The sequence below is a fragment of the Hyaena hyaena genome, unplaced genomic scaffold (assembly GCF_003009895.1).
Source record: "Hyaena hyaena isolate Hyena2069 unplaced genomic scaffold, ASM300989v1 scaffold_80, whole genome shotgun sequence".
Classification (NCBI taxonomy): Eukaryota; Metazoa; Chordata; class Mammalia; order Carnivora; family Hyaenidae; genus Hyaena; species Hyaena hyaena.
In genome coordinates, this window is record NW_024080712.1 from 3,435,702 (window position 1) to 3,457,357 (window position 21,656).

At 40.9% G+C, this 21,656-nt stretch overlaps 1 protein-coding gene across 6 annotated transcripts in view; it reads left to right on the forward strand.

Moving 5' to 3' along the window:
* The window catches only part of REPS2 (RALBP1 associated Eps domain containing 2), a 220,926-nt gene that overhangs the window by 93,847 nt on the left and 105,423 nt on the right, over nucleotides 1-21,656 (forward strand). For all 6 annotated transcript variants that reach the window (XM_039233865.1, XM_039233866.1, XM_039233867.1 and 3 more), the window contains exons 6-9: nucleotides 2,249-2,387; nucleotides 10,128-10,191; nucleotides 12,657-12,799; nucleotides 18,261-18,355. In XM_039233865.1, the coding sequence (XP_039089796.1) occupies nucleotides 2,249-2,387; nucleotides 10,128-10,191; nucleotides 12,657-12,799; nucleotides 18,261-18,355 (441 nt within the window). The remainder of the gene's footprint in view (nucleotides 1-2,248; nucleotides 2,388-10,127; nucleotides 10,192-12,656; nucleotides 12,800-18,260; nucleotides 18,356-21,656) is intronic.

The window sequence follows — 21,656 nt, forward strand, 5'->3', positions numbered from 1 at the left end:
TCGGTTAAGCGTCCGACTTTCGCTTAGGTCATGATCTCGCGGTTCGTGGGTTCGAGCCCCGCGTCGGGCTCTGTGCTGACTGCCAGCTCAGAGCCTGGAGCCTGTTTCAGTCTGTGACTCCCTCTCTCTCTGACCCTCCCCTGCTCATGCTGTCTCTCTCTCTCTCTCTCTCCCCTAGAAATAAATAAAACATTAAAAAAAAAAAAAAGAACCAAGGAATGCAGCGGCCAACACCCAGTGCAGAGATTTCTGTGCCTTCATTCACAGGGTGGCAGTGGACAGAGTTCTCCATCTGTTTCCTGCTGTGTTTGTGAACCATCTCCATCCACTTAATCGTTCACTTGTAAACATCTGTTCTTGTGTCCTGTCTGTGCCCAGCTTTTTAGATACCTTTACTCCGGCTGTTTCTTTCATTGCCACCCAGAAGGGCAGTGCTCCTGGGAGCTCTACACATTATAATTTGGCCAGGAACCCAATCCCTTGCTTGCCGACACCCTCTGCCTTGGGTTTCTCCCCTGGAACCTGGTCATATATCTGGTCTTGTTCAGAAAGTGCTAGTGTGGAGCACTTGAATTTGCCTCTGGAATCTGGTGGGAGTGTTTTAGAAAGTCGTGTGGTCCACTGGATGCTTAGACTGACTTGTGGACCCTCTCGCTTTATTTATATTATTTATTACCAGAATGTTAGGGGTTTCTGAAAACCATTTGGATGCAGCCCAACTTAGAAAAGTCCTGATACGAAGTTGGCTGACTTTGAACAACAGATAAAGCAGAGGGCAGTTAACTTGCTGACCACAGTAATGCAGTGATGCTGATTGCAAATAATGAAGGATATATGCTCATCCCTTGAGTTCTTTGAGCCTTCATTCCCTCATCTGGCAAAAGGATAATAATACTTGCTATGTCTACCCTTCAAAGGTTTGAGATGCTCAGATGAGATAGGTGTGTATAGTCCTTGGTAAATTTGAAAGTATTCTATGACTTTAAGGTATTAACTAATGACTAGTGGCCTCCAGGTCATTTAAAAATGGTTTGATTTACATTTAGTGGAAATTCACTTGTTACGAAAACTTGAAACATGACATCTCAAGGTTATATCATAGCTCAACATTTATAGTCTCATTTCCTCTCTGTAAGGCCTCAGAGGAGAGAAGAGCTGGGTGTCCCTGGGAAGAATTACTGGTTGGGGGGTGGGGTGGGGTGTGTGTGTGTGTGTGTGTGTGTTGGGGTGGGAGGAAGGGTCCAGGGATGGTCCGCTGTCTTTTCTAAGGATAGTGAGTAGAATGCTGTCTTGATAATTTCTTGATAGTGTGTTCAGAAGCAGGCAGCTAGCTGGCTTATTAGCAGTAATATCTCTTCTTTCCTAGGCTTCTTTTGTCCTGAAGGCTCACCTTGCTTGTGTTCACCTCTTGGTTCCATGAAGGTGGCCCTTGGCAAGTAGCGCCTTAGCCATAGGGTGGATGGAAGGGAGGGAACAAAGCCCTGGGCTCCTCCTTCCAGATTTGCCGCTTGCGCTTCTTTCCTCATTGCCTCCTATAGTCTTGTGTTCTCCTGAACGGCTTTTCCAGTTCTCTGTATCCTTAAATCCTCAAATTTGCCTTGCATGCCCCCTAGTGGCAGGTTGGATGCACCCCTGGTTGTGTTACCCTGTGTGTTGTGGTCCAGGAGCAGTTGTTCTCTGTACCCAGTTCTGTTACGGAGCATTAGCCCCAGTCCACAAATGCAGAACGAGAGGTTCTGTGATCCTCACTTGCCCCTCGAGTAGGACCTGTGGAGGTGGGGTTGGAATTGGAACTTTTGATTCCCAGATTTATACAATGGGAATGCCTCAGAAAAAAGATGATGTGGTTATAGCTTTTGTAGATTTTGAAAAATGGTTTAAAAGGAATCTAGATTATTTTGCTGTCTACTCAGATAATCTCAAAGGGCAAAAATGTGAATATTTGAAGGTAAGAATGATCGTCTTTTTTACTCTCTTTATCACATTGGAAAAAATTTTGTCACTTACCAGGTACTCATTATTTCATGATCAGTCCTGTCAACAACTTTGAGGTGTACAAAAAATGCATAAAGCATGATGTCTGCCCTTCAGAAGTTTGTTCTAATTACATCCTAGTTACAAGGTGTTTAAATTTATTCTCTTGAGGAAAAAAATAAGTATAACACGTAACTTATTGATGTTTAATATTTCTACTTCATCTCACTAAAGACAAATTCTCTGAGCATTTGCCTATTTATTTTTTATAAAGTCCTTTTCCGTGGAGAGAGAACCGCAGGATAACAACAGTAATTACCCAGATGAGCCCTGGAGGATAACAGAAGAACAGCGCGAGTACTATGTCAATCAGTTCCGATCCCTTCAGCCTGACCCCAGTTCCTTCATTTCAGGTAATGAAGTCTGATGAGTGAAGAACCTGGGTCCCAGATCTTTGTCTCATGTAGATAACTGTATACGCCTTGAGAAATAGTTCACACAAAATGACAGCCTTTTGTGATTCCAGTTTGTTTCCCTCTATGATTGAATTTCTTATCAACTCTAAACCGTGCAGAAAAATACTTGGCAATGACATTTGGAAAATTATGTTTCTGTTTCAAAGAGGTTAAATGGAATTTGGGGGAACCTGCCCTAGACCTGTGCCTTGTTAGCGGGGGCACTTTGTGAAATGATAGACTGTGGCACCGAGGCGGCACTTCTAATTGCCTCTTCATATTAGAGCAAAGATGTAGCGTGGCCTTCTGAAGAGTTACTGTCACAAGTCTTTTTATGTTATGTACGTTTTAGAAGTCCAAATTCATGCTTGTTTCCTTTGGCTCGAGTCTTTTTGCTCTGGATTTTCTGAGAGAAATGAAAATATGGGAGGAAAATTGGCCACCAGTTTTATGTCCACATGTCTGTTCTTGTGGGTTGTCTTCACAATCTGTATTCCCGTTGAGTTCTCATGTAAAATTCAAACTGAGACAAATTGATTTAATTCCTGTGTGCCTACATTTTACTGGGCTGAAGACTAAACAAACAGTGAAATAATAGAGTCTGGAAGAAAAATTCATAAGACTTAATTTTATACCTCAATTTTGAAGAATAACAATATACCCTCAATAATTGTAACCTGACATACTGAATGTGGACTAATTTTCTCTCAAGAAATAAGGTGTGTAATTGAAATGTATATAGTCAAACATCATTTTCTGATTGGTTGGGAAGAGCAGTATTGAAAGCACAATATTGTAGATACAACAAATTAATGTTGACAACATGACTTAAAAAAATAAGCAGAAACCCAGATTGACCACTTGCTAAGCTTACCCACTGCTTAAGTGAGTTTCTTCACAGTGTATGCAAATAATTAGACAAATACAGATGGGTAGCTCTTAGGAGGGTTTTTATTTTCTTTTAACTTTATTTTGCAGAATTTCAAGTATGGATACAGCTAGAGGGGCTAATATAATGAACCCCTATGTACCTATTACACAGCACCAGTAATGTTGTTTTGTCTATATACTCTCTCAGCACAGATGAGTTTGAAGCAGTTACCAGATCGTTTCATCTGAGAATGTTTCAGGATAAATCTTGAAGGATAAAAAAGACCTCTTTTGAAAACATAATTGCGGTTCATTGGTACACATTTAAAAAAATACAAAACATGTTTCCTTAATGTCATCAAGTCTTTGTTTCCCTAGTTGTCTGACAAATGCCTTTAAAATAGTTTATTCAAGCTCAGAGGGGTTCAGATATTGTGGTTAGGTGATGTCTCTCTTTTTTTTAAATTGTTTTTAATGTTTTATTTATTTCTGAGAGAGAGAGAGACAGTGTGAGCAGGGGAGGGTCAGAGAGAGAGGGAGACACAGAATCTGAAGCAGGCTCCAGGCTCTGAGCTGGCTGTCAGCATAGAGCCCAATGCGGGGCTTGAACCCACGAACCGCGAGATCATGACCTGAGCCGAAGTTAGACGCTTAACCGACTGAGCCACCCAGGTGCCGCAGGTGATGTCTCTTTTTAAAAATCATCTTTATTGAGATATTAGTGTACCATAAAATTTACTCCTGTAAAGTGTACAGTTGACTGGTTTTAGTGTATACAGAATATATTCACAGTCTACATTTAGAACACTTTCATTACCTCCCAACAAATCACCTGCTTATTAGCAGTTATTGCCCATTCCTTCTGTCCCCTCACAGCTCTACATAATAACCAAACTACTTTTTCTCTCCATAGTTTTGCCTCTTTTGTGCTTTTCCTATAAATGAAATCATATAATGTGTGGTCTTTTGTGTTGGACTTCTTTTCTACTTAGCATAATATTTTAAGGTTTATCCAGGTTGTAGTGTGTACTAGAACTTCATTGCTGTTTATGGCTGAATAATATCCACTGTGTAGATATATTGCATCTTATTTATTCATCAGTTGATGAGCATTTGATTTCTGCTTTTTGGCGATTAAGAATAATGCTGCTGTGAACATTTGTGTGCACTATTTTTTTGTGTGGATGTGTGTTTTGATTTCTCTTAAATATATACCCAGGGATGGAATGGCTAGACCATATGGTAACTCTGTGTTGAATCATTGAGGACCAGTCAGACTGTTTTGCTTGGTGGCTGCATTATTTTGCATTGCTACCAGCAGCATAGGGGGGTTCGGCTTACTCCACATCCCCACTGACACTTAACTGTTTGTTTTTTGATTATAGCCATCCTAGTGATGCCAGATGGGCTGAGACTCCTAGAGGGAGGGCCTCAGGCCTCTTGCCATGAGGGTTCTTGGCTTTGTGTGAGAAAATTCAGGAGCAAGCTGTTTAGAGAAAGGGACACAAATTTATTAAGTGTAGAAAAGGAGCTACTTCACAGATAAAATAATGGTCTCTTCTCACAGGTGAGGAAGAAGATTCTTCCCCCCCCCACCCCCAACCCCTTTGCATCTAAAAAGAGTTTTGTGTGTTTTTAAATTAGTTGACTGTACAGGAAGGGGCTTACTCTTTAATTTTGGGTTTATACATTGAATGGTTAGTTTTTCCATTGTCTTGGGGTTGTGAAATTACCCACAGGGAGCAATTTTAGGAATGCCTGGCCTTGGTGGCTTTTCCTGCCAGAGGGAGTGGGGTCTTATGGTCTCCCATGACTCTCTTTATTACCTGCTGACTTTTAGGTTAAGGGTCACCCTAAAACCAAAATGGCTTTACTTTGGTCAACCTGTCTCCCAAGTCTCCCGTCCCTCCTGTCTCACTAGTGGGTGTGAAGTAGTATCTCTTTGGGATATGATGAGTATTTCCCAGATGAATAGTGATATTGAACATCTTTTCATGTTCTTATGGGCCGTTTTGTATATCTTCTTTGGGGGAACTGTCTATTCACATCCTTTGCCATTTTAAATAAATACCGAATGGTAAGAGTTCCTGGTTTGGTTCCAGACCACTGCAATAAAGTGGATATTGCAATAAAGCAAGTCAAATAAGTTTTTTGGTTTCCCAGTGCATATAAAAGTTATATTTACACTATACTGTAGTCTGTTAAGTATGCAATAGCATGTTATCTAAAAAAAACCAATGTACATATTTTAATTAAAAATAATTTATTGCTATAATATGCTAACCATTATGTGAGCTTTCTGTGAGTTGTAATCACTGATCACAGATCACTACAACAAATATAATAATAGTGGAAAAAAATTGAAATATTGCAAGAATTACCAAAATGTGATACAGAGACCTGAAATGAGCAAATGCTCTTGGAAAAATGGCACCAACAGACTTGCTCAACACGAGGATGCCATAAACCTTCAATTTGTATTAAAAAAAAAAATGCAGTATTTACCAAGTGCAGTAAAATGAAGCATAATAAAGCAAGGTATGCCTGTATTCTAGACACATGTTCCTTGTCAGATATTTGATTTGGAAATATTTATTCCCAATCAATGTCTTGGCTTTTTATTTTCCTAATGGTGTCTTTTGGAGCATATAAATTTTTAATTCTGTTGACGTCCAACTTACCTATTTGTTGTTGTTGGTTGTGCTTTTGGTGCCATAACTAAGAGATTGTTGCCTGATCCAAGGCCATGAAAATGTGTATTTCCTCTAAGAAGGTATATATATTACAGTTTTATCTTTAGGATCTTTGATCCATTTTGAGTTAATTTTTGTGTTTTTGTGTATAATATGAGGTAGGTGTTCAAATTTATTTTTTCGCATGTGGATGTGCACCATTTTTTTTGAAAAAAATAAAAGATTCTTTCCATGATTTAATTGTTTTAGCATCCTTGTCAAAATTCAGTTTACTATGAATGTGAGGGTTTATTTCTGAAAGTTAATTTTTTTCCACTGATTTCCCCTGTCTAGTCTAAAGCCAGTATACTATCTTGAGTATTATAGTAGGTTTTGAAATTAGGAAGTGGGAGTTGTCCAACTTTGTTCTTTTCAGTTTTAATAGTTAAAAAAAATTGTTTTAATGTTTATTTTTTGAGAGAGTGAGAGAAACAGTGCATGCAGGGGAGGGGCAGAGAGAGGGGGAGACCATCTCTGAGCTAGCTGTCACCACAGAGCTCGATGCACTCGTGAACCATGAGATCATGACCTGAGCTGAAGTTGGATGCTAAACCAACTGAGCCACCTAGGCGCCCTCAGTATTTCGATTTTGTTTTTTAGGGATTGTACTTTTTGAAATTTAGTTTTATACTTCTATAAAACACACAGTTCTGAATTTGAGTCTACAAAAACGATGAACAAAGTCTAGCTTGTGTTCCTATCCCCTCTACCCCCTGTTCCTTTCTTGTCCCCTTTTTAATGCTTTATCTGTTTTTAAAAGTAAAAACAAATTCATATATGTATGTTTATGTGTATATTCTTATCTTTTGTTAGATAAATGGTAGCATACTATTTGTACTTGTCTCCACCTTGCTTATTTTATTTAGCCCATGTCCTGCTCATGACTCCCTAGTTGCGTGTAGAGATATTTCCCATTGCCTTTCATAGTCATATACTATTAGATTGTGTGATACACAGTCATTTATTTAGCTGGCCCCCTTTTGGGATTATTTGTAATCTTTTGCTATTATACATATTTCTGTTGTGGATAGCCCTCTGCACACATCTTTTTCTGTTTTTGTTATTTTTGTCCATGTATCTTTGGATAGTGTGATTTTACTGGACATTGCAAAATGCTCCTTCATTAGGCTTGTACCATGTTGTCATTTCACCAGCGTTGCAGAAGATGCCTATTTTCCCACAGTCTTGTTCTTGCAACATGTTTACCTACTTTTGTATTTTCCCTCCATTTGATAGGCAAGAAATCATGTGTGGTTCTAATTGATAGATCTCTTATGCAGAAGGTTGAATTTTTAAAAATATGATTAAGACTCAATTGGGATGCCTGGCTGGCTTAGTCAATAGAGTGTGTGACTCTCGATCCTGGGGTCATGATTTTGAGGCCAGTCTTGGGGTAGAGTTTACTTAGGAAATAAAAAAAAAGAGCCAATTACATGTTATTTCTGTGAACTGTCATAGCTCCATCCATTTTTATATTGCGTTATTGGTCTTTATTTTTAATTATTTTTTTCTTTTAAGTGGAAGTTCTTTTTTTTTCTTAGTTTATTGTCAAGTTGGCTTCCATATAACACCCAGTGCTCATCCCAACAAGTGCCCTCCTCCATGCCCGTCACCCCCCTTCCTCTCTCCCCCACCCCCATTAGCCCTCAGTTTTGTTCTCAGCATTCAAGAGTCTCTCATGGTTTGCCTCTCTTCCTCTCCCCACTATTTTTCCCCTTCTTCTCCCCCATGGTCCTCCGTTAAGTTCCTCCTAATCCACCTATACGTGCAACCATATGGTATCTGTCCTCTGCCTGACTTATTTTGCTCACCATAACACCCTCAAGGTCCATCCACGTTGCTACACATGGCCAGATTTCATTCCTTCTCATTGCCATGTAGTATTCCATTGTATAAATATACCACATCTTCTTGATCCATTCATCCATGGATGGACGCTTAGACTCTTTTCATGTTTTGGCTATCGTTGAAAGTGCTGCTATGAACATTGGGGTCCATGTGCTCCTATACATCAGCACTCCTGTGTCCCTCGGGTAAATTCCTAGCAGTGCTACTGCTGGGTCATAGGGGAGTTCTATTGTTAATTTTTTGAGGAACCTGCACACTGTTTTCCAGAGGGGCTGCACCAGTTTACATTCCCACCAACAGTGTAGGAGGGTGCCCGTTTCTCCACATCCTCGCCAGCATCTAGAGTCCTCTGATTTGCTCATTTTAACCACTCTGGCTGGTGTGAGGTGGTATCTCAGTCTGGTTTTGATTTATATTTCCCTGGTGATGAGCATCAGTTTCGTGTGTCTGTTGGCCATCTGGATGCCCTCTTGGGAGAAGTGTTTGTTCATGTCTTCTGCCCATTTCTTCACTGGATTGTTTGTTTTTCAGGTGTGGAGTTTGGTGAGTTCCTTACAGATTTTGGATACTAGCCCTTTATCTGATATGTCATTTGCAACTATCTTTTCCCATTCTGTCAGTTGCCTATTAGTTTTATTGATTATTTACTTTGCTGTGCGGAAATGGTCTTTATTTTTTAAAGATCTATATTTGGTATGTTAACATTTTTATCACTGATATATCAATGCTATGCGTGGTTGTGTTTTTTTTTTTTTTCCTTTTACAGGGCTGAGAGACTCCTTGTGGTAAAAAGTCTGAATCTACATTTTGATGTTTGATTGCTGACAACTGTTTAAAGCCTCACCTCTCCCTCTTTTGCCCCCTATTAGGCTTCCCAGCAGGTCTGAAAATGACTGGAAAGGGCAAGGAAAGGAAGTTGGCTTGGGGTTTCTAGGTTGGCTGGGAATGGGGCAGGAGTGAGGGTTCCAGCTCACTGATGGAACTTCTCTCAGTGCTAAAGGAGGGAGCATGTGGGCTCTCATCAGCGTCCTCCTCTGGCAGGCAGCAGCCAGGGCACACCTGAACTTGGTAGCTGTCAGCTTCCCCATGGACCCTACCTCATCACTTTGGGACACCATGGCAGAACATGCTGTGTACTGTCAAAGGCCGGATGAAGTCTCTTGTTTGGGTTTGGACCTAGTGTGATTTGAAGAAAGGATATTGGGGGGAAAAAGGAAGAAGGGGTTGAGGGGAGGATGTCTTTATATCTATAAAATAGCTGGTAAATAGGCTTTCAAGACATTTTTGACAAATGTTTGACAAGGTAGCTGCATTGATGGCCAACAATCCTATATCGGCATTATTTCTACAGTGCTTCTGGGGAGAAAGCCCATTGGTTAATAGGGCGCTTTGCCTTTATCCTTAATAATCTACCAAAGGAAAATAAGTCTGTTTTAGAATCCATTATAATCCATTGTTTTAAGGCGAATTAGAAGACTTGTGATTGCTAAGGACTTTTGACATTATTGGCTTAGAGCTTGAGGCTTTGATTTGACTGTTCTTTGTGTTAGAATTGAGGCCTTTGAATTTTGAAACTGATCTGAGAGCTAAAACCATAAAAATTTATATGTCATTAAGGATGGGTCTAACCTTATATAGTGCAGTTGGTATTGGAGCAATATAACATGTAAAATGGAATGATTACCTGATTCCAACCGATATTGGTAAATTTGTGATGAATAAAGAAAGTAGCAAGAGGTTCCTGGATGTTTCTCAAAGAGCCACCAAGAGATCTTAAAAATGTCACTGAACTCTTTACTAAGATGTCTATTTTATCTTTGTGTGATGAGATTAATGGCATTAATTTTCTTCTTTTTGCTCTTTTTTTTTTTAAGTTTGTTTATTTTGAGGGGGAGGTGAAGAGAGAGACAAAGTCCCAAGCAGGCTCCGTGTTGTCAGAGCAGAGACTGACACAGGGCTTGATCTCATGAACTGTGACATCTTGACCAGAGCTGAAATCAAGAGCCAGCCACTTAACTGACTGAGTGACCTAGGTGCCCCTAATTTATATATTCTTTTAAAGGCTTTTTAAACGTCTTTTAAACGTCTTTTTTAGCTATATGATTTATAGTTGCTTTGATGAATGTTATGCTTGTTTTATATGGTAGGGATTGCTGAATGAAACAATGGCAGCTCATTTATATGTAAATATAAAAGCTCTTCTAGATAAGTAATCAATGGTTTATTTAAATAGTGGCTCTCTTGGCAGGTTCTGTGGCCAAGAACTTCTTCACCAAATCAAAGCTTTCCATTCCAGAACTCTCCTACATATGGTAAGTACAGTTAATGCCATATTGTATCATACTGTCATTACATACCCATCCCTCAGCTCCTACTTTTGCATTTTGAAAGACTCATCTTTTGAATGGTTTTTAAATATAAATTTTAATTAATTTTTTTTAAATGAAAGAATTTATTTCAAATAGCGTCTTCCCTTGGGGGTGTTAACACCAATTCCCATTCCCATTTATTTATTTATTTAATTTACATCCAAGTTAGTTAGCATACAGTACGGTAATGATTTCAGGAGTAGAACCCAGTGATTTATCTCCTATGTATAGCACCCAGTGCTCATGCCAACAAGTGTCCTCCTTGATGCCCTTGCTCATTTAGCACCCCTGCCACCACAGCCCCTCCAGCAACCCTCATTTTGTTCTCTGTGTTTTAGAATCTCTTATGTTTTGTGCCCCTCCCTGTTTTTATATTATTTTTGCTTCTTTTTCCTTATGTTCATCTGTTTTGTATCTTAAATTCCACACATGAATGAAGTCATATGATAGGTCTTTCCATTCTTTTTGATTGGCAAGTGATATTCCATTGTGTATGCGTATGCCACATCTTCTTTACCCTTGCATGTTTTTTTTAAACAGACGAAGAGAGTGAGTAGAACTTCAGATTTTTGTTGCTGTGAAGATTATCTAAGTTATATGAAAAGCACAATGATCAGAGTCTGGCACGCACTAGGCCTTGTAACTGTTAGCTGTTATTTAAAAATTAATTTCTCAATTACTGTCCTCCTCTAGATCCCTTTCCTGTCTAAACAACTGTGTGGGCACAGGAGCATTTCCATCTTGTGAATTTTATTTCTGGATATTTCTGTTCGATATGATGCAAGTAACCAGAGGCTCTTGAAAAGCTATTCTTTACAGTATGTTCTGAGGCCAGGTGAACAGAAGGTCCACAGACGTTTTGAAATAAAGTCAAATGTGACTCTTCTAGCTGCCTCTGAGCTTCATAAACTGGTGTGTATCAGCGGTGGCGCGCACTGCACCTTGTCGCCGCGCGGGCACGGTCCCGATGGCTGGTTTGCGTTGACAAAAACCCTGGTCGCCTCTGTAAACTCCTGGCTGTGTGTGGGCTCTTCATCCTCAGGCCTGGCTGGGAGACCACACTGCTGTAGATCTATAATTAAAACCCTGGAATATTTATGTAAGACTTTTTTCATGAGAATTTACAGAAATCGTGGTAGGACTTAAAATTGCCTGTCGTGTTTTGTGCATTTTATTGGAAAACTATTCCAATAACATTTGTGCATGCCAGTGTATCTGGGATTCTGAGCTGGATTTAGGTTCTTCAGTGATATAGTCTAGCATGGTTTTTCTTTTTTACAACAAGCCTTATATTAGATTTTAAAGCTAGGGGAAGAAAAGAAATGATCATTTTGAAAAGAGTACACTCCATTTTGGCAGAATTCCCAGTATTAACATTATCGGCATGAGGCCTCCTCTCTCTTTGTGGAGACCTATCTGTGAAAGCTGAATGGTATTCTCTCCACACAGCCTTTGAAACAGTTCCCTGACTCCTCACCCTGGGGGAGCTGCTCCTTCAGGGTGCATTCTAAGTACTTGAGGGGAGCAGGCTGTGAATGTCCAAAGGGAAGTTAGGGAGCTTACCTTCTATATTTCTTTTGAATAGTGACACCTTGCCAGCGCAGTTGAATGTCATTTTTACTTGTCCCAGCACAAGAATATTGTCTCTACGCACCTATGAGGCTCCTTGAGCTTACAGTGTCTTAGATACTTTGGCAAATAGGTTTATTTTGTGCTGAGTAAACAGGTTTGTGCCTTTCAGTGGGAAACAATGACTGAAGCAAAGATAAGCCTTTTCAAGACTCTCCCTTTCTGTCTTTCTGTCTTATCTACTTCCAGCCTTCCCAAGTTGCTAGTTTTATCTGAAAACATAATTCAGCCAGTGTTTATTGGACTTACTTGTATTTTCCCAGGAGGGAATTCTCAAGCAACTTTTTGGTACGTTTATGTGACTTGAAAAGTTTAAGATTATTCCTTAAAACTGAAAACCAAAGTGCTTATCTGTGGGCCCGGCTGCGTGTGCAGCGGCTGGGACAGCTACGCGGGCCGAGGCCAGCCCTTCCTCCGACTGTTGCGGGCACCGGGTCCGGGGCTCTTTACGCGGCGCGGTTACCGAACAGCTCTCAACTGACCGGTCTTACTTTCCTGTTCGTGCTCTTTCCTGTTTTAGTGTCTTGTCCCGTGTGCTCAGTGTTGTAAATTAGACCTGCCGGGGAACCCGAGGAGGATAAAGTCTCGTGTATAAAGTGCCACTGGTGCCAGTGCTGTCAATCAGCATTTGTCCTCCAGGTGCCCCCTGAGGTTTCATAGGGGCTTGAGGACTTTGCAGGGCCACCCCCAGAGAGCCTGGGAGTAGTGCTTGCATGTCCAAGGCTGAGTAACTTTTCCTCTAAGCCCTGTGTTCAGTGCTTGGGACATGTTGTATTTAGGGAACTGAGTGATGCCGACTGCGATGGAGCCCTGACCCTGCCTGAGTTCTGTGCTGCTTTTCATCTCATTGTGGCCCGGAAAAACGGCTACCCGCTGCCTGAGGGCCTGCCTCCGACTCTGCAGACAGAGTACCTGCAAGCAGGTAAGGTCTCATCAAAATCCTAAACCTTCGGCATTTTCCATCCAGGCCTTATAAGAACTTGTTGTGTCTTAAGGTGGTGTCCAGGCACCTGGCAGAGTCCTTCGTATCTAAAGTAGTAACTGTCCTATAATTGATATTAGACTCTCACATCTTAATAATGTAATAGGATGATGTGGGTAAGTGTGAGTTACGGGTTTCTCCTATTCTAGTGCTCTCTGGATGGATTTGTAATCATTCCTTTACCCTTTCATGAAAATTACGGAGTAGGCAAGTACTGAACCTCTCAGCTGATACAAAATGAACAGGCAGATATTCCTGTAGAGCTAAGTGCTGATTTGGCTACTTTAGGTACATCCCAGTGTCTCTAGGTGGCTTCTTACACCCAATGAAGAAGTTAAAAATTACATGCCATGAAATGTGCAGAGTGCGGTGATCCTAATGTACTCTTGATGAATTTTTACATCTGTATATACCCATGTAATTGCAATCAGATAAAGATAGAGAACTCCAGCACACCCCAGGGTTGGAATAGAGCTCCTTGTCTTTCTCCTTAATAAAGCTATTACCCCCAAACCCTTTTGATAAGAGTCATGGTGAGTCTAACATTTTTATCCATTGTTTTGGAAGACTGGAAAATTAAGTGTCTCTTGCCCTTTTCAAAGGCAGTGGACAGTGATACAATTTCTATTATTCAGAGAAGTATAGCTTCCGTTGGAAGGGTCCAGAAACAGCTGGTACTATCAGTAACCTTTCTCACTGTTTAGGGAAGATCTCTTAAAAACATGAGAGCTAGGGGCGCCTGGGTGGCTTAGTCGGTTAAGCGTCCGACTTTCGCTTAGGTCATGATCTCGCGGTTCGTGGGTTCGAGCCCCTCGTCGGGCTCTGTGCTGACTGCCAGCTCGGAGCCTGGGGCCTGTTTCAGTCTGTGACTCCCTCTCTCTCTGACCCTCCCCTGCTCATGCTGTCTCTCTCTCTCCCCTAGAAATAAATAAAAAAAACATTTAAAAAAAAAAACAAAAAAAAAAACCATGAGAGCTAGTTGTGGATGATTATTGGCAGGAAGGAGCAATGTCTAAGGAAACTGTGATTAGTCATTAATAGAGGATAAATGTTGTGGTTAGATCCAGAAGAGGCCCTAGATTATCATGTCCTGTCGTCTCATAATGACACTATATTCAAAGTGGCCAATGACTTATCTAAGTCAGCCTTGGGTTCTATGATTCTTAAATAAAAAGTTTGTCATTTTCTGTATTTGGTAGTGAGGGGGCCAGGGCCAAACCAAAGAGAAGAGACCAAGTATGTGGCTGGTGCCAATGGCAGGTAAACATGTTTCGGGAGGAGTGACCCATTCTGGGATCTTCCCCAAATGCCTCCATAAAATATATAACAGGGAGGGTTCAGAGAATGGAGGCTACTGCTCATTTCAGAGCTTAGACTTTGCTAATAGCAGCTGCTTTCTGACTGCAGTAGGCTGTATACCCTTCCTTCCAGGCTGGGGGAGACCCTCATGGGCCCCCAGGAACTAGTTTGCAATTGGGCAGCATGACACACTGCTCTGTTTCCTCCTTGGTGTCTGTCTCTCTCTCTTTTTTCCTTTTTCTCTCCATTTCTCTTGGATTGAGGCAAAGAAGCACTGCATAGGTGCACTGCATAGACTTGGCAACTGCATAAGTTTCATAACTGAGTCAGTACGGGGTCATCCAGGAGCCCCTTCTCCTGGGAGCTGGGCCTCATGGGGCTTTGTCTCTTTCTAATGTGGAGGATGAGCAGCTGACCAGAGGGCCAAGGTCTGCTCCAGGGCTAGTTAGTTATATTTAATACCATCACTGTTGCCTATTGTGAGCCATGGGGAGAGTTCTGGGTAACCTATCTCCCATGGCCACTCCTAGCTTTTTCTTTTGGGTCTTGATTAATGCTTTTGTATTGTTCTGATGCCCACTGGCCATGGAACCTATGCCAGGTGTCAGGACTCCTTGTTTGAGAAGTCACTTTGTAGGTATCCAAGTATTTCACAGACTGTTTCGAAGGTCACTAATAAAAAAATCCCTCCACCCCCAAGGTACAAAATTAGTTTTTGCTTGGCCCACCAAGCACTTTATTTATTTACTTATTTAATAAGTAATATAATTTATTGTCAAATTGGCTAACATACAGTGTGTACAGTGTGCTCTTGGTTTTGGGGCTAGATTCCTATGATTCATCGGTTACATACAACACCCAGTGCTCATCCCAACAAGTGCCCTCCTAATGCCCATCACTCATTTCCCCTCTCCCCTGAGTGGCTGAAATTAACAACTCAGGAAACAACAGAAGCTGGTGAGGATGTGGAGAAATGGGAACCCTCTTGCACTGTTGGTGGGAATCACTAGTAAAAATTAAAAAACTCTGAAGGCCCTGAGCCAAAAGTATGTTAACAGAAGACAAGGAGCATTTTGATTCCTTTATTGCTGCAAATGACTGCTTTTGCCTTGCTTATGGAGTGTGGTGGGAGGGGGAGGGTCTGTAAAAGAGTGCCAGTCACCAGGCACCTTTCTTTCATTTGTATTGAAGCCCCTGGTTTGTTCCTGATCTTTTATACGAAACAACTGAAAAATCCGTGACATACCCTTTAATTAAACAAAGACTTCACATCATTTCCAGAACTTGTGGGATTAATCTTAAATAATAATTATATAGTTCTAACAAAAAAAACCTGAGGGATCTCAGAAAACCTCATCAGACTCAGTGATGGTATATTTTAGGCAAACCCTGAGGGTTTTAGCATTTAGCTTTTTAATGCTTTATCACTCATGTTTATCTTTGTATACAGCACAATAAAATGGCCAGAACTGTTTAGGTTTTCTCTGTGCTTTGAGACTTTGGAAAATATGAGTGATTCTGTTCATTTTGGGGGTTCATTTTTAGGGTATCCCACTTGCCCTTTTTAAAAGCTTAGTTCCCGTTCCAGCTTTTTTTCTGAGAAGCCTACATTCAGTCTTTTACAAAAATGTAATCCAGGTTTCAACAAGATTGGTGAAGAGTATAAATTCGGTTGATACCATCATGCATTTACCTTTATACAAGCCTGTTTTCAATAAAATAATGAAACAAATTGTTGTGTCTGATTTTTTCCCCTAACAGTGAAACTTAAAGGACACCGTTGGAAGGAAAAGTTGGTTTTTTGGTAGCTTACACACGGGCCTTTTGATATTATCCTGTCTGCGTGACCGGGTAGATTCTGGTATAGATTTTTACTGTAGAGTTTGTTAAAAATAATTACGTAAGAAGCACTGGGTTATTCTTTGTGGTCAGAATGCTGCGTTCAGAAGAGTGTTCCTACTGTCCTGGAACTTGCTGGCAGTTAGAGGATCGATGGTAAATAAACTCCTGCACCTCATAATTGGAGGCAGTGGTAGGTGCCGGGAAGGGGAGGTGCAGCTGCAGCTGCAGCAAGAGAGTGGTCACCTCAGGGAAGGCTTCCTTAACTGTTGGAGCTGACTTGTGAAGGATGAGCTAAGGGCCATGGAGGTGAAGGAGGGGCAGAGTAGGCTCTGGGCAGAGGGGACAGCAGGTACGCTGCAGAGGCCCAGAGAGGCGGCTTGGAGCATTGGAGGCATGGAAACTTCAGGCCACAGTGGCTGCAGTGCAAAGAGCCAGGGTGGGAGTGGCTGAGGATGAGGCTGAAGGTACGGAACAATGACTGGCAGTGACGTTGATGGCTTTTAAGCAGGAAAGGGCCTCAATCAGATCTGCTGTTGGAAATGATGGTGCTGGTTGCTGACTGGAGAGCAGGTTTTGAGGAACAAGGGTGCAAACTGAAAGACCAGGTTATGACACCAGTCCAGTCAGGACCACAGCGCCTGGCACTCGGGAGGGGACAGTGGAGTTGGAGAGATGGGGACAGGCTAGAAAGAGATTTAGTAGTTAATGATGGCATTTGTAGTTTTTGAAAGCGTTACCTTTTTACATAGCAAGACCCTCTCATGATAAAGCTTTAGTCACGTAATTCTAGTCAGATCACTGATTGGTAAGCTAGAAACAGAAATCTAATCTGGGTTAAAGCTGCTCTTGTGGCTTTAATGCAGAATGGGACTTGGAAAGTTGTTTTGCTGAGTTTCTACCAAGGAAATGAGATCCCCTAGTTTAAGTCAGAAGAATCGCCAGGACCCATGGTTTGCCCTACCTGATATCAGTGAAGTTCAGACCAGAGTAAGCAAATGAACAATTTAAGGTGCTCGTCCTCAACTGTACAAGTTGAGTAGCTGTTAGTCACGGCCAGTACTTTACTGCATATGGAAGTTGCCATTTCGGACTCTGGTGGAGGTGGGGGAGTGAAAAAGGGTTAAAAACGTCAATCCATTTTTGACATTTGATTTAAATTTTTTTTAAGTCTGTAAGAAAAAATTTTTTTAAATGTTTATTCTTGAGGGAGAGAGCGAGCGAGACAGAGCATCAGTGGGGGAGGTGCAGAGAAGGAGAGGAACACAAAATCTGAAGCAGGCTCCAGGCTCTGAGCTGTTAACACAGAGCCTGACACGGGGCTCGAACTCACGAACTGGGAGATTGTGACCTGAGCCGAAGTCGGACACTTAACTGACTGAGCTGCCCAGGAGCCCCTGATGCAAGAAATTTTTTAAACCTGGCTTAAAAATTTTGATTTCTTAACAGCTGGTCTTGACAAATAATGTAGCTTCTGGTTACTGTCTGTCTGCCATGATCTGCTTTTCCTTTTTGGGATATTGACCAATTTTCTGGTTGAGACATTTCCTTCTTAATTACTTAGTGGCAAAGTGGTGAAACAGGATCTGCTTCTCAGAAATGGTGTGTGTTGAATATTAGTTTCCACTTAGCTACCTAGCTAACATAACAGCCTCTGTCTCTGTTCTGTGTTCACAGAAACCCATAATGAGATTCTTCTTTCCTTGTAAATCAGTAAGAACTTGTGCTCTTATTTTTGTTATTCTGCTAAACAAATGAATATTTTAGAGTTTTCTGGGGCACCTGTCATTGCAAGATCTTGTCTGTTTCCAACAACAGCAGCTAAAATGAAGTATTTCCATAGTTAATGTTTATAGCGTTAAGACTATCCCCATAGTTGCTGCCATTTAAAAATTGTGCTGGTAGCGTAGTTAAAACTTCAGTATTGTGATAGTGAAGGTCACTACTATGTTACAATGTAAATGCTAGAAGCATGTACATTCCCGCAGTACTGCTGGCCTGGTGGTTCAAGTCGCTACTCTTCCATTTACCAGCCGTCTGACCTTGAGTAATTGCCTCACATATAAAATGGGGAGGACAGAAATAGTAGGTTGTATGTGTACAGAACTGAAAATACTACCTCCTTGTGATCAGTGCCATAACTAGTATGTCAGTACCAGCTGTTTTATTGTAATATTTAATAAGCACAGAAAAGCTGATAGGAAACAATGCCTGCTCTGAGTATAATAGATGTTCTTATGTATTCTTTTTGTTTTTCTCTTAGCTTTTCCTAAGCCCAAGTGGGAGTGTGCATTATTTGATTCTTACTCTGAGTCAATGCCTGCAAACCAACAACCCCGTGACTTGAATCGGATGGAGGTAAAAGATCTTCATATGGTAATAAATAAGGATGTGTGTGGAATTGAATCCATAAACCCATGTTCTTTACAAACTCCAGAAAATCCACTTTCATAACATTTTCTCTTCATGCTGTGTACTTACGTGGAGGCTTAGCCTGTCAAATCTGGATACCAGGTATATCTTATAATTACCTATTTTCTTTTCTCCCTAGAACTAGATTTAGTGAAACAAGCAAGACAGTCTCTTGACCTTCTAGGGGTGAAGTTTAAGTGTAGACAAACTAAGCCAGAAGAATGTGAGCCAAATTGTTAATTTTAACCAAGCTTTAATTTTGAAGTAAAGATTGTCAAGTATTTTTAGTAGTTGAGTATAAACAAGGTCTAATGGAGCAGGACAGTTTTAGGAGGAAGCTTGAGAACTATGTAAGAGGATCCCAAATCACATTTAAACCCCTTCTCCCTCAGGGTGTTTAGTGTTTAGACCAAATGAAGACTGGTTTGGATTATCCCAAGAGAAACCTGTAGAATTCCTACACTGTTGGGCCATTGACGATGTTGGGGCCTAGCCACATGCCTAGTGGTCCTTAGGTATGCATCAATAAATCAGAGTCATTATGGTTATTGTCAGTATCAGCACAATCTTCATCATCATCATCATCGCTGTTATGATTGCTGTGATGACAACTTATGACGTCTGCTGTTGCCATCCTAAAAACAAATCTGGATATGTGTAATAAATGGAGATTTATTCATAGGCTGCTATTGTCCAGAGACCCTGGTTAAAACTGTAGCAAGATGATTGAAGTCAGAGGCAGGATACAGGGCCGTTTGTTTAATTGATTGCAACTGTGTGTGATGATTTATTCTTTTCCATGGGGCTCTCAGGCCTCCAGTCTGTGTGGCCTTGACACCGTCTGCTCTTCGGTGACAGAACCAGCTGCTTCTGCAGGGCTTGCTCTGCTAACGCCTCCCTTGGCCTCCCTGGTACTCTTTATTGGAGTCATAGCCTCTGTTATTTACTCAACAGATTTCTACTCAAGGGAAAAAGGTAGAAAGTGGTATGAGGAGTGATAGATGTGCATTTGAAGAGTTTTAGCTTTTTACGTTCCTTATTTTGCAGAAGGTGTATGATGGAGAAGCAGGTAGAATAGTTAGTTAGCCACTTTTCATGGGCCTCTGTGTACTCTGGGGCTGCTGGCCGTGTCTGGAGGCTTACGTGGTTGTCCTGCTTCTGTTTTGTTTGGTATGGGTCCCCCTGCTTGTGTAACATTTTGAGGTTGTTAGGTGATTTATTAAAAAATGTCATAAACTCTTATTTCTAGAATGCACTCAGGTGATCTCTGCCCTTCCAACAGAAACAAATAATGCTGTGTTTCTGAGAAATTCGTTACTGGCTTGTGTTGCTTTCCCGCATGTAGTCATTTATCGTCTGTTTTAAAGGAAAAGAGCAAATGTACAGTTAGCTGTGAAGTCTGTGAATGCAGATACTTTTAAATACACACTCTGATGTCCTTGATGACATTTTTGATGTTCAACTTTATGGATGTGATGTACAGCTAGTTTTGTTATATACTTTTGTAGACTTTAACTGTCTCTTTTGGTGGGGGTGGGGGTGGTCTTTGCCCTGTCCAAACAAAAGAGCAAAACAACAACAGCAGCAACAACAAAAACTCTTTCCCAACAAAATTGCTACATTCCAGGGCGGAGTGCTTTTACATAATGACGTAATACACAGAATTCAAGGACAAAGTAATGAGGTTAATTAATGCTTTGGCCATTCAAGAAGTATATGTCAAATTTAAGTAGCTAATGATTAAATATTTCATTGTCTTCTACTCCATTTATTGTTCTTTCTACCAGTCTTTTAATCTCTCATGAATGCATGCATGGGATTTAACTAGATCTTGGTACTAGCCCTGTGAGGGGTAGCTCTGTATGGGTGTTTGTGGTGTGGAGAAAGCTGTAACTGATTTGGGTCGTGAGACATTTGCTCAGCAGTACAGATCAGATCTCCAGATAGCAGAGAGGTAACCATGTACTTGTTTCCTTCAGGAATTAAAGATAAATTTCAGGTAAACTCCTCATTAGCAGTGCTTCTTAAAGTTTTGTTTTCTTAATTTATCTTATTTTTTTCATTTTATTTATTTATTTTTTTTTTTGAGAGAGAGAAAGCATGAGTGGGAGAGGGGCATAGAGAGAGACAGAGGGAGAGAGAGAATCACAAGCAGGCTCCAGACTGTCAGTACAGAGCCTGACGTGGGGTTTGAACCCTTGGACCACAAGATCATGACCTGAGCGAAGTCAGAAGCTTAATTGACTGAGCCACCCAGGCGCCCCATAGCAGTGCTTCTTAGATTACTGGATTGCTTTCCCTCGTAAACAGCTTTACTAACATATAATTCACATACTATACTCATCTAAACCATTCAATCCAATGGTTTTTAGTGTATTAACAGAGTTGTGCAATCATCAGTACAGTCTAATTTTAGAACGTTTTTTGTCACCTCATTAAAGAAAGCCTGTACTCTTAGCCGTCATTCACTATTCCCTCCACCCTGCAGCCTCTGGTAATCAGTAATCTATTTTCCATCTCTGAATTTGCCTGTTGTGGACATTTCATATAGACTCCTACGGTATCTGGTTTTTCTGTGACTGCCGCCTTTCATGTAGTGGAATGTTTTAAAGTTCGTGTCATAGCGTGTGTCAGTGCTTCATTCCTTCCGTCCATTGTGTGGCTCTGCCACGTTTGTCCATTCTTCAGCTGATGGACGTTGGGCTTGTTTCTGCTTTGAGGCTGTGAGGACAAAATGTTACTGTGAACATTCATGTACCAGTTTTTGTGGGAACATCCTGTTTTGAGTTCTCTTGGGTGCTTACCTAGGAGTGGAATTGTGTGTGTCATATTGTAACTTGTGTTTAACTTTTTGAGGCACTGCCAGAATGCTTTTCCAAGTACCTACAGCATTTTACTTCCTCTACCAGTAATGTATGAGGTGTCTTGTTGCTCTCTATCCTTGTTAATGCTCTTTATTGCCTGCCTGTCTGGTTTTAGCCATCCTAGTGGGATTGAAGTGGTATCTCATTGTGGTTTTGATTTAAGTTTCCTAATGACGACTGATGTTGAACATCTTTTCTTGTGTTTTAGCAGCAATTTTAGATTTTCTTTGAAATCTCTCTTCAGATCCTTTGTCCATTTATAAATTTGGTTACTATTGAGTTGTGTTTGTACGTTCTGAAGATCCTCGTTAGATATATAATTGGCAGATATTTTCTTTGTTGTTGTGTTTTTTTTTTTTTTTTTTTTGGCCTTTTTAAAAAAA